Source organism: Pinus tabuliformis, chromosome 1_2 (assembly GCF_031772625.1).
Source record: "Pinus tabuliformis cultivar Carrire ecotype Pingquan chromosome 1_2, CPIR1, whole genome shotgun sequence".
Classification (NCBI taxonomy): domain Eukaryota; kingdom Viridiplantae; phylum Streptophyta; class Pinopsida; order Pinales; family Pinaceae; genus Pinus; species Pinus tabuliformis.
This window is the reverse complement of record NC_142298.1, coordinates 1,173,139,443-1,173,153,275: the sequence shown is the minus strand read 5'-3', so window position 1 is coordinate 1,173,153,275 and position 13,833 is coordinate 1,173,139,443. Positions and strand designations below refer to the sequence as shown.

At 41.9% G+C, this 13,833-nt stretch overlaps 2 protein-coding genes across 2 annotated transcripts; both read left to right on the top strand.

Moving 5' to 3' along the window:
• Nucleotides 1–327: 327 nt before the first annotated feature.
• Nucleotides 328–1,539, top strand: LOC149210415 (uncharacterized). Its single transcript, XM_089398956.1, has one exon. It carries the CDS (start codon nt 328–330, stop codon nt 1,537–1,539), a length of 1,212 nt encoding a protein of 403 aa, XP_089255082.1.
• Nucleotides 1,540–10,961: 9,422 nt separating this feature from the next.
• Nucleotides 10,962–11,690, top strand: LOC149210414 (uncharacterized). The gene has a single exon (XM_089398954.1). The coding sequence runs from the start codon at nt 10,962–10,964 to the stop codon at nt 11,688–11,690; it is 729 nt and encodes a 242-aa protein (XP_089255080.1).
• The last annotated feature ends 2,143 nt before the right edge of the window (nt 11,691–13,833 follow it).

Below are 13,833 nucleotides of genomic sequence, written 5' to 3'. Positions count from 1 at the left end.
CCGCACACACACTTCACTCATTTGCTCCCTTCCGTTCCCTTCACCGGTGGCCCCTCCATCGCGGATCACTTCGTCCCTGGCAACCCTCTCCTTTCTTTCGACCCAGCCTTCCCCCCGTTATTCTCTCCGACCCCGCACAAAGGACAGAGGTCCGGATGCTGTAGGCCTCGACCTGGCTAACGCTCCCATGGCCCTCAAGAACTCCCGGGGTCGACCCTCCCGCATTACCAAGGCAAGACACACTGCTGATGAAGAAGTTGCCCTTGGGCGACAGCAAACTATCTTCAGGGCCCTTAGAGCGAAGGATGGCCCTTTTCCCCTCCCCACATGAAGATTCTCTCCTTCAACTGCCGTGGGTTTGCTAGTTTAGCCAAAAAACTAGCGCTTAAGAGACTGCTCTTATCATCACTGCTGGACATTATTTTTCTTCAAGAAACACTCTGTCAGGCCGATCCCCTCATCCATACCCTCACTTCCTGGCTACCTAACTGGACCTTCCATGCACTGGATGCGTCCGGTCGATCAGGGGGTTTGGCCATTGGGGTCAATAACAGAGCTGCGGAGGTCCGGAATATTTGGGGAGGAAGAGGATTCATTGGGCTAGACATTAGTTCGCATTCTGTAGAAAGGGACATCAGAATCATCAATGTCTATGGCCCTTGTGCTGACCGTGCCAACTACTGGCGGTCCTTACTAGAATCAGAATTATTCCAAGCAGACAACATCATTCTTGGAGGGGATCTAAACTTCTCCCTTGGTTTCAGTGAGTCTTGGGGGCACTTGGCACAGGTCGATTCCCTAACAGATACTATGTCTAGCCTACTAGAGGAACATCAGTGGGTGGATATACCGTCTGCTAGACTACAATATACCTGGTCAAATAACAGAAGTGGAGAACAAAGCCTGGCTAGGAGACTCGATAGATTTCTTATTAAGGAATCTCTGATTAATAACCTCCCCAGAGTTCGTCAATGGGTTGGATCGGGAGGCATTTCCGATCATCGGCCTATTTTCTTAGAAGCAGAGGACATCACCCACAAAATCAAAAGCCCCTTCAAGTTTAATGCCTCTTGGCTACAGGATCCCTCTTACATCCAATTGGTCCATAATTACTGGCAAACCAATCTCATCAGGGATGATGAGGATATCTCAGTGGGCTTTGTTAGGAAACTTACAGAACTCAAGCAGATTACTAAAAATTGGGCTCATCAAAAACGCATCCAAGATAATCAGACCCTAAAAGAGGCGGAAAGAGTCATTGCAGAATTTGAAGATTCGTCATCTGGGACCTTCCTCTCCCCTGAGAGCAAGGAGAATTACACCTCTCTCATTGCAAAATGCTCACAAATCCTGAGAGAAAGAGAAGAAATCTGGAGGCTTAGAAGCAGAGCTATTTGGCTCACGGAGGGGGATGATAATACAAAATTTTATCATAAATTTGCTAATGGCCGCAAAGTCATCAATACTATTTGGGAGTTAAGAAACGACCAAGGGCATCCTGTTACTTCACAACAGAACCTGGCCAGGCTGGCCACATAGCACTTTAGAGGCATTTATAAAGCTCCTGAAGAAGTTAATATCTTGGAAATCATGAGGGTGGCCGAAATTTTCCCTAGATATATTGAACAGGAAGAATCTGAGGAACTTCAGAAGGAAGTGACCATGGAAGAATTGGAGGCTACACTGAAATGGTTCAAAAAAGATAAAAGCCCTGGCCCAGATGGATGGACCATTGAATTCTACCTCGCTTTCTTTGAAATCCTGGGTAATGACCTTCTGAAGATTGTGGAGGACAGCAGGAGGAGAGGCAGAATATCCTCTGCTATTAAATTCACTTTCATTGCCCTCATCCCCAAATCTAATGCCCGAGCACTTTCGATGACTTCTGCCCCATCTCTCTCTGTAACTGCCTCTACAAGATCATAGCTAATACCATCGCCAACCGCCTCAAGCCCATTCTCTCGCATCACATTTCCTCCGAACAATTTTCTTTCCTTCACCACAGACAGATCCACGAGGCTATTGCCACAACCCAAGAACTTATGCACACCTTGCAGATCAAAAAGCAAAAAGGAATGATTCTAAAAGTGGATCTGTCCAAGGCATTTGACAGAACGAACTGGTTATACTTGAGGCTGCTGCTTACACATCTGGGGTTCCCCTATGACTTCATCAAATAGACTATGAGATGCATCACCGATGTATCATATAGTGTATTACTCAATGGGGAAGCTACCTCGTTCTTTACTTCTGAGAGAGGACTCAGACAGGGATGTCCGCTCTCACCTCTGCTGTGTTTGCTTATTATGGAAGGTTTAAGTAGAGTTATCTCATCTGCTCGTGATATGCATCTTTTGTCTGGCATTAAACTTGCGGATAACTTCTACCTCACTAATCTATTATTTGTTGATGACATCCTGATCTTTTTGAATGGCAGTATTGGGGACACCACTACCCTTCATAACTCCATTCTTCTCTTCCAGCAAGCTACAGGTATGAGGATCAACGATAATAAATCCACGATTACTACAATTGGCTATTCTATACATGAAACTGCCTATGCTACTCAACGCTTCCCCTTTATCAACTTGACCCTGTCGGATGGTATAAAGTACCTTGGTTTCAGATTTAAACCTAATGGCTACAGAATAGCAGACTGGTTATGGCTCATAGCTAAAGTGGAAAAGAGACTCCAGGTATGGTACCATCGATATCTCTCCCGTGCTGGAAGACTGATCCTCATTAAAGCTGTGATTGAAGCCGCGCCAGTCTATTGGATGGCCCTTACCTGGATACCTAAGGGCATTTTGAACAGGTTACAACATATATGCAGCAGATTTCTTTGGAAGGGACATCAGCCAGGAATACTTTTTGCTTGGGTCAAATGGGACACCATCGCCAAACCCAAACGCTGGGGGAGATGGGGTATTAAGAGGCTTGACCTATTCTCCAGGGCACTGGCTGCCAAACTTGGGTGGTAGCTCCTCACCTCTGATGGACTATGGACACGGGTAGCATATACAAAATACATGAAGCCCCTGAACGTGCTGGATTGGATATGCACTCAGCATGGAACAAATCAAAACATATCCATCATATGGAAAGCGATTATTGGTACCTTACCTCTGTTACGTGAAGGATTAACTTGGCGCATTAAGGCAGGCAATGCGGTGCGTATTGGTCAGGATCCGTGGGTCAGATGTGGAAATGTTCATAGACTATCAGCTGGCCTCATTAGGCACCTTAATGACAAAGGAATCACCAACATTATGCATATTGGAGATAATGCAAACTCCACCTTCCTCCATCAGGCATGGACCAGTGCACAAGCATTAGAAATTCCGGCTCAGTGGCAGAATGAATGGATGGAGTATATGGACGCTCTCACACAAGCCCACATCAGGCTCATAGAAGGACTTGATGAAATCATATGGGCCTTTGCTAAGCATGGAGCATACGTCCCAAAGCTTGGTTATCTAAAACTCATGGAGCCTTACAAACCTCTGACTATCCACCCCACATGGAAAGCTTTATGGAAACTCAAGTCGGCCCCCCGTACACGATTTCTAATGTGGAACATTCTGTTTGATAAAATTCCAACGGGCACAAATCTCATGAAGAGATCCTTTCATGGACCTTTTCGCTGTCATCTATGTCACGGGGAGGAAGAAAGCACTGAACATTTATTCTTGAACTGCAAAATTACATTACAGTTTTGGCATGCCCTCATCACATACTTCCCGCATTTGAAAAATTGGCAAGTAAATAATATAATGGATGCATGGGAAAATTGGTATCATAACCACTCAGGGAAATCTAACAATATTCCGTTGCTCGCTTGCTGGGTCGTTTGGATCGCCCGAAACCAGGCTATCTTTAACCATAGAGACCCTCACTGGCCCACTATCCTACTCCACACTATTGCTGACTATAACATGATACCAGAAGAGGAATCCATAGCCCCATCACGTATCATACGACATGTGAACATCGACAAATCAAAACCATGGGCCTTCTTTGATGGCTCGGCGCAAGATGTGGGCTGTGGAGGAGGAGCAATACTTTATCTCAACGAAACACACTGCTATAAGATACAAATAAACTTAGGCAGAGGCACCAACAATTATGCTGAACTGTGCACAGCTAAACACATCATACACTTTGCTATCCAAAAACAATGTAGACACCTCCAGCTGTTTGGAGACTCTAAAATAGTATGCAATTGGCTGAATGATGCATCTCATTGTCATGCATTTTCGTTGAGACACATATTAGATGAAGCTAAAAGACTGACTGCTTCCTTTGAATCATTTGTCTGTCGACACATCTACAGGGAACAGAACACCATCGCCGACCAGCTCTCCAAAGAGGCAGCGCACAGACAAGGAGACAACTGGCTGATACAGGAGGAAATCGACGGAACATACTTCCAGCATTATCACAGACCATTTGATGATCATATGGCAGATGGGCTATAAAGCCCACTTACAGAATCTTTTTTGTTTATAGCTTGTATATATTTCTATTGTCTAGTCCTGAGTACAGCACTATACTTTTGATGTTATCAACATATATATATGGCTCTCTGCGCAGAGCATGGTTACAATTGTGAACACTACTAGTACCCAGTTTTGGAAATTGCTCCCTGCGTGGAGACAACTTGTTTTTCTTCACTATCTATTCTAGCAGTCTATGAACTTGACAGGCACAGCTGCCTCTATATGAATGCTTCGGCATCTACAAAATGTAATTTCTTAACTCTAATAGAAATTACGACTTTTTCCCAGGGAAAAAAAAAAAAAGAAGACAGGAACTGTGTTTTATTAAATCAATCAAAATTAGCATAAGTATATAAATTAAATGGCTGGTAAATGTTGCTAGGCATTGATCCATGATAACCATCAATAGATCCACCTTGACACATCTCACTTTGCCAAAATTAAAAATGTCAAGAAATTAACTAAATTATATCTTTATTGTAAATCATTATTGTTACTAATAATTATGTCGTAGGGTGTTTCCCTCTGAGAAGAACTCCCTTTCCATGCCACTTATGTCATTTTGGACCATTAATTTTGGTGTTAGACGATTGAAATAATATCCACCATACAATTGAAAATAGGTATTAGTTACAGGTATTAGTTAATTACAATTCATAACTTTATGGGTGAACACTTCACCCATATTCAGGGACAAGAATTTTGATAGAAGATGTGAAGAGTGTTGGGCCTAGTTTCTTAGAGAAGGCATGAATATTACCATTAAAGAAGGTTAGATTAAGATCTGCATGAACATAATTGTTAGGGAATGAATATAAGTGTTAGGAAAAGTGAGAATGATGAGCCCAAACGATTAATATTATCTCAAAATGAATAATTTATTAAATTTTAAAATATTTAAAATTGAATTTAAATGAAATTATGATAAATTATTGAATTCAAATTAAAATATTTACTAATAAAAAAATTTCAAATTGAATTCACATTTAAAAATAATAAATTATTGAATTAAAATTAAGATATTAATTATTTAAAAAAATTTAAGTTTAAAGTTGGATTCAAATTAAGTTATGATAAATTAATCAGTTGAAATTAAAATATTAATTAATATGAATAAGTCAAAAACTTTTTAAATGCAAATTAATAAATTTAAATTTAAACTTAAATAAATTAGAGTTAAAACCTTTAGAAAATGAAAAAAAAGTCTAGATGGGGATATTTAAAAAGCTCAAAGATCAAAACTAAAATATTAAGTTAGATAAGAAATCGATTTAAAAGAATAAGTCAAATTTATATTTTATAGAGATTAATATTAAAATTAAAAATTAAAAATAATATTTTTTTTTAAATATCTTTATCATTATTCGAATCACAATTTATTTGATTATAGGATTAGATTATAAATAAGGAATAGTAATTTTTTAATAATTTTTATTAGAATATAATAATATAGCGATAATGAGAATGATATGGGTTAAAGAATTTGATAATGAGAATGATATGGGTAAGAGAATTTGATTTGGGAGGGAATATTGAATATAAACAAGAATTAATAATAGGAATAAGAATGAGAAAGGTGAAGGATCAAATAAGGATTAAAGTTGATTAAATAATGATACTAAGATTGAAGGGAAGAAATAGGAAAATAGAGAAAGACGAAGAAAAGAGAGGGGAACGAGATTTAATAAGGTAAATCTTATGTTAGAGGAGCAGGTTTTAGAAGATAAAAAATGCATGGTGGACTTCCAAGAATATCTTAACTGGTATCTATCAAATTATGGACTATGAAAACACCCATGCAAAAATTAGATGTTTCTATATTGTCAAACATGGATATACAACTTTATAAACACTTGAGGTTTGAAAGATCTATTAGTAGTAGAAGAAATTAAGGAAGGTTAAAGAACCTCCAAAGTGCACTCTAATCCTTTGGATTTCTCTCATCCAAAAGGTTTTAAATTCTGATATACTTTAACAGAGAAATAAAGCAAGTCCAAGCATTTTCATCCGCTCTATAAGTAATGAAAAAAATTCCTTGCATTTATTTAAAGAATACCCTTAGGGTCTATGCATAAAGTTGTGTTACATTGTTTGGCAAGAGAGGGCGTGTTTTGGGTGAAAAACAACAACTTGATCGATCCATTTTAAGTGCTCGATCAAGTAATATTTGAGCCCTCGATCGAGTTGTTTGAGGGCTTAAATATATAGCTCAATCGAGCATTAAAACAAACCCTCGACTATGCTCGTGTGTAACCCGAGGTTATCTAGGAGCTCAATCGAGCTAGTGGCCCAATAAAGAAATATGCTTGATCGAGCCATGTTTTTGAAATTTCCTACCAATACAACCTAGGTGTGGAATTAAATAAAGTGGCTCGATCAAGCCTTAAAGCTAGATCAAGATTTTATTTGACCACATTAAGTGCTCGATTGTGGGTTTCTTAAACCCTCAATTGAGTTATTTAAAATTTTATCTCAAGTGCTCGATCGAGCTATTGAGGGCCTAAAAAACATATTTTTAGCTCCACTTCTGTAGATTTCTCTACAACACCATTTTGTACCCTGGTTGATTTAGAGCATAATTTGTCATTAAGTGGCACAATTGATCATATTGGATTCGTGAAAGAATCCTCTCTCCAATGGCATATGAGTTTGACACCTTCAAATTCATATGATATTTTTCATCTAATTTCTTCTAAACATAATGCTTGAATTTTTTTGGACAGTTTCAAAGGGGATGAATAAAAATCAATAACATAAAATATACACAAAAAAAAATACCACTATCTTCGTTTATGGGCCCTCTTAAAAAGGGTACTATTGGTTTTTCAATTTATTTAAACAATTGAAAAAAATCTTACATGAACACATATGTCTGCAAAACGTAATTGAAATATTACTTCGCCAACTTTAAAAAATTATAAATAATATATTTTTTCATTAAAAAAAAAGAAAATGAAAAACTTAATGCTCTCCATGTAGATCATGTTCATATAGATGTGTTTTAAAATTTACACATTTTGGACTAACTTATGCTACACAAACACATGCATACCTCTTAAGATTTTGGTACAAGTTATGAAAATGATATTAGTAGTGGGCTTGTAAATCACATAAAACTAATCATATGTTGCATCAACATCTAAGATTGTGTTTTCAATTCATCTTAGAGTAGAAATTACTTTTTGTTTAAAGAAAAGGAATAATCTTTAAGTGAGACATTTGGAGTTTCTAGTGGACTTTTTGTCATAATCGGATGAAAACAATTGTGGCCAAATCCCGATTTTTGTTGTTTAAAATAGTTTTGACTACATATATGGATTCAACACCCTCAAAAACCCTTAGGGTAGTTCAATTTTAAAAAATTTTGTGGCCAAATATTGATTTGTGTTGTTTAAACTAGTTTTGACTGCATATATGGATTCAACACCCTCAAAAACCCCTTGGGCACTTCGATTTTGAAGAATTCACCCATCAAACTTGTGACTTCAATGAATCCTTGTCTGATTCTAGACAAATTAGAACAACAAATGAACTGGAAAACTTTCTAAAATGTCACACTTAAAGACTACTCGTTTCATAATAATAATAATAATATAATATAAATATATTATATCATGCTTAATTTATTTCTTATTTTCCATTTTGGTGAGAGGATTTTTCATTCATATATATATATATAGGTGAGAGTTTTATATATATATATATATATATATATATATATATATATATATAAAGAATGTGAAAAGTAAATAAACAATATTTAAAAGAATACTAATTTAAGAAGACAGGAATTGGAAAATGCTGGTTGAAGTGGGAGCGATGGAGACCGGTCGGGCTAAGACACGAGAAGGTTTAGGTTAGGGTTACAACTCTCTGCGGCAGCTGAACGACGCCTCCCGTTTATGCGCCCGCCATCCTCTGTTACCGGCTCAACTTAACCGCCGAGAACCTTGCCGCTATCACGCTGGTAGCATTATCGGAGGGTAGAGACTGTGCCGCGACATCCAGCGACTTACTGTGACGGTTTTGGACCACCCTGTACGGCCCGTTACTGAACTGGGAACTGTCGTTTCCCCCGGTTTACTCTCCGTTTCGAGGTGTCCGCAGATCCGAGACGCAGCTGGCAATGGAGGACATCGAAGCCGTTGATTATTCAGCCGACCCATTGGAAGGTGTCTCCATCTGGCACACTCCCTTTGCCACATCAGGAGGTATGTACAGCACAGGGTTCTCCGAAAATTTCTCTCTGTTTCCATTTGGTGACCAGCAGCCGTCTAACCCTGTGGTCCTCCCGGATGATCCACCGACTTGGCCTGCTCTCTCCACCCCCCCTCATTCTCCGGCAACCCTAGGGTTTGTCTCCGGTTGCCTAAACCCTAACCCTGGTCTCCATCCTCCGGCATCTGGCTCATTCCCTCATCCGCTTCAAAACCCCTCTTTACCCTACCCCTCCGCCGGAATCCCGGGCTCCTTCGGTCATACTTCTGGTAGTTTCACTTCCGTACCTCCGCTCTCGGGCCTTCCTTCCGTATCCGGCATCAGTGACCCCTCCTCTTCACATCTCAACCCGGCACCGCTGAACGCTAGCACCCCTCCCCCCGGTCGCCCTCAGAGCTATCCCCCTCCTCGGGGCCCTAAACGGAAATACAAGTGCTTCAAGTCCAAATAGGACGACATCTTTCTCAGATTGGAAGAGGACATTCGGTGGGGAGAGACTATGGATTTTGCTGATCGAGTTTTGGTCGGACGCATCAGGGGACGAAGCTACTCGGCAGCACGCTTGAAGACCTGGGCAGCTGAAGTTTGGGGCCATCATTTGGTGGATATCCCTTTCGTGCAGACCTTCGTGAGGGGATGGTTCGCACTGAGATTCGCTCGTGCTGATCATACCAACTGGGTTCTGTCCTCCTACTGGCACTTTGATCATGCCCCGGTGCTCCTGAAGAGATGGTCTCCATTGTTTGACCCAGAGACAGAACAGATAGGCATCGGACCGGTATGGATTCGGCTTCCAGGACTTCCACTTCACTACTGGTCAGAAGACATATTCAGGAGAATCGGCAATGCCATTGGCACATTCATGGACTACGACAAATCCTATCAGCAGACGGGCATGATGGCCTATGCCAGGATTCTCATTAACCTGGACACAAGGGGAGGCCTGCAAGAACACATAACCATTCAGTGGAGAGATACAGAGCACAAGCAGATTATAGATTACGAAGGTATTCCATATCGTTGTCGCAGGTGCCATAAAGTGGGCCATTTATATAGGGACTGCCCACTCCTCAGGAAAGCGATGACGACTGATAAGGAAGATGCAGCCGATCCGCCTCAGGACAATCCCCCCAGGCCGCAACCTGTTCAGAACAATGGGGATCATGAGCGCACTCAGAATGTGGAGGAACCTCGGAGCAATCCGGAGGCAGCTGATACAGCTATGGCTCCCCCTGCTCCTCCTCCTGCATCACCAGCACCGGTGTAGCCACCGACGGAACAAGCGGGCTTTGAGAAATCGGGTAAGTCTTACACTTTCCCTTCTCCGACATCTCCTATTTCATGCATGTCATTGGGCATCTCATCTCATAATTTTATTGGCTCAGAACCTATCTCCGCTATTTTATCCTCTGCTTCTCATAACCCCCAGAGTTTCCGCACACACACTTCACTCATCTGCTCCCTTCCGTTCCCTTCACCGGTGGCCCCTCCATCGCGGATCACTTCGTCCCTTGCAACCCTCTCCTTTCTTTCGACCCAGCCATCCCCCCGTTATTCTCTCCGACCCCGCACAAAGGACAGAGGTCCGGATGCTGTAGGCCACGACCTGGCTAACGCTCCCATGGCCCTTAAGAACTCTCGTGGTCGACCCTCCCGCATTACCAAGGCAAGACACACTGCTGATGAAGAAGTTGCCCTCGGGCGACAGCAAACTATCTTCAGGGCCCTTAGAGCGAAGGATGGCCCTTTTCCCCTTCCCACATGAAGATTCTCTCCTTCAACTTTCGTGGCTTTGCTAGTTTAGCCAAAAAACTAGCGCTTAAGACACTGCTCTTATCATCACTGTTGGACATTATTTTTCTTCAAGAAAAACTCTGTCAGGCCGATCCCCTCATCCATACCCTCACTTCCTGGCTACCTAACTGGACCTTCCATGCACTGGATGCGTCCGGTCGATCAGGGGGTTTGGCCATTGGGGTCAATAACAGAGCTGCGGAGGTCCAGAATATTTGGGGAGGAAGAGGATTCATTGGGCTAGACATTAGTTCGCATTATGTAGAAAGGGACATCAGAATCATCAATGTCTATGGCCCTTGTGCTGACCGTGCCAACTACTGGCGGTCCTTACTAGAATCAGAATTATTCCAAGCAGACAACATCATTCTTGGAGGGGATCTAAACTTCTCCCTTGGTTTCAGTGAGTCTTGGGGGCACTTGGCATAGGTCGATTCCCTAACAGATACTATGTCTAGCCTACTAGAGGAACATCAGTGGGTGGATATACCGTCTGCTAGACTACAATATACCTGGTCAAATAACAAAAGTGGAGAACAAAGCCTGGCTAGGAGACTCGATAGATTTCTTATTAAGGAATCTCTAATTAATAACCTCCCCAGAGTTCGTCAATGGGTTAGATCGGGAGGCATTTCCAATCATCGACCTATTTTCTTAGAAGCAGAGGACATCACCCACAAAATCAAAAGCCCCTTCAAGTTTAATGCCTCTTGGCTACAGGATCCCTCTTACATCCAATTGGTCCATAATTACTGGCAAACCAATCTCATCAGGGATGACGAGGATATCTCAGTGGGCTTTGTTAGGAAACTTACAGAACTCAAGCAGATTACTAAAAACTGGGCTCATCAAAAACGCATCCAAGATAATCAGACCCTAAAAGAGGCGGAAAGAGTCATTGCAGAATTTGAAGATTCGTCATCTGGGACCTTCCTCTCCCCTGAGAGCAAGGAGAATTACACCTCTCTCATTGCAAAATGCTCACAAATCCTGAGAGAAAGAGAAGAAAGTTGGAGGCTTAGAAGCAGAGCTATTTGGCTCACGGAGGGGGATGATAATACAAAATTTTATCATAAATTTGCTAATGGCCGCAAATTCATAAATACTATTTGGGAGTTAAGAAACGACCAAGGGCATCCTATTACTTCACAACAGAACCTGGCCAGGCTGGCCACATAGCACTTTAGAGGCATTTATAAAGCTCCTGAAGAAGTTAATATCTTGGAAATCATGAGGGTGGCCGAACTTTTCCCTAGATATATTGAACAGGAAGAATCTGAGGAACTTCAGAAGGAAGTGACCATGGAAGAATTGGAGGCTACACTGAAATGGTTCAAAAAAGATAAAAGCCCTGGCCCAGATGGATGGACCATTGAATTCTACCTCGCTTTCTTTGAAATCCTGGGTAATGACCTTCTGAAGATTGTGGAGGACAGCAGGAGGAGAGGCAGAATATCCTCTGCTATTAAATCCACTTTCATCGCCCTCATCCCCAAATCTAATGCCCGAGCACTTTCGATGACTTCCGCCCCATCTCTCTCTGTAACTGCCTCTACAAGATCATAGCTAAGACCATCGCCAACCGCCTCAAGCCCATTCTCTCGCATCACATTTCCTCCGAACAATTTGCTTTCCTTCACCACAGACAGATCCACGAGGCTATTGCCACAGCCCAAGAACTTATGCACACCTTGCAGATCAAAAAGCAAAAAGGAATGATTCTAAAAGTGGATCTGTCCAAGGCATTTGACAGAACGAACTGGTTATACTTGAGGCTGCTGCTTACACATCTGGGGTTCCCCTATGACTTCATCAAATGGACTATGAGCTGCATCACCGATGTATCATATAGTGTATTACTCAATGGGGAAGCTACCTCGTTCTTTACTTCTGAGAGAGGACTCAGACAGGGATGTCCGCTCTCACCTCTGCTGTTTTTGCTTATTATGGAAGGTTTAAGTAGAGTTATCTCATCTGCTCGTGATAGGCATCTTTTGTCTGGCATTAAACTTGCGGATAACTTCTACCTCACTCATCTATTATTTGTTGATGACATCCTGATCTTTTTGAATGGCAGTATTGGGGACTCCACTACCCTTCATAACTCCATTCTTCTCTTCCAGCAAGCTACAGGTATGAGGATCAACGATAATAAATCCACGATTACTACAATTGGCTGTTCTATACATGAAACTGCCTATGCTACTCAACGCTTCCCCTTTATCAACTTGACCCTGTCGGATGGTATAAAGTACCTTGGTTTCAGATTGAAACCTAATGGCTACAGAATAGCAGACTGGTTATGGCTCATAGCTAAAGTGGAAAAGAGACTCCAGGTATGGTACCATCGATATCTCTCCCGTGCTGGCAGACTGATCCTCATTAAAGCTGTGATTGAAGCCACGCCAGTCTATTGGATGGCCCTTACCTGGATACCTAAGGGCATTTTGAACAGGTTACAACATATATGCAGCAGATTTCTTTGGAAGGGACATCAGCCAGGAAGACTTTTTGCTTGGGTCAAATGGGACACCATCGCCAAACCCAAACGCTGGGGGGGATGGGGTATTAAGAGGCTTGACCTATTCTCCAGGGCACTGGCTGCCAAACTTGGGTGGCAGCTCCTCACCTCTGATGGACTATGGACACGGGTAGCATATACAAAATACATTAAGCCCCTGAACGTGCTGGATTGGATATGCACTCAACATGGAACAAATCAAAACATATCCATCATATGGAAAGCGGTTATTGGTACCTTACCTCTGTTACGTGAAGGATTAACTTGGCGCATTAAGGCAGGCAATGCGGTGCGTATTGGTCAGGATCCGTGGGTCGGATGTGGAAATGTTCATAGACTATCAGCTGGCCTCATTAGGCACCTTAATGACAGAGGAATCACCAACATTATGCATATTGGAGATAATGCAAACTCCACCTTCCTCCATCAGGCATGGACCAGTGCACAAGCATTAGAAATTCCGGCTCAGTGGCAGAATGAATGGATGGAGTATACGGACGCTCTCACACAAGCCCACATCAGGCTCATAGAAGGACTTGATGAAATCATATGGGCCTTTGCTAAGCATGGAGCATACGTCCCAAAGCTTGGTTATCTAAAACTCATGGAGCCTTACAAACCTCCGAATATCCACCCCACATGGAAAGCTTTATGGAAACTCAAGTCGGCCCCCCGTACACGATTGCTAATGTGGAACATTCTGTTTGATAAAATTCCAACGGGCACAAATCTCATGAAGAGATCCTTTCATGGACCTTTTCGCTGTCATCTATGTCACGGGGAGGAAGAAAGCACTGAACA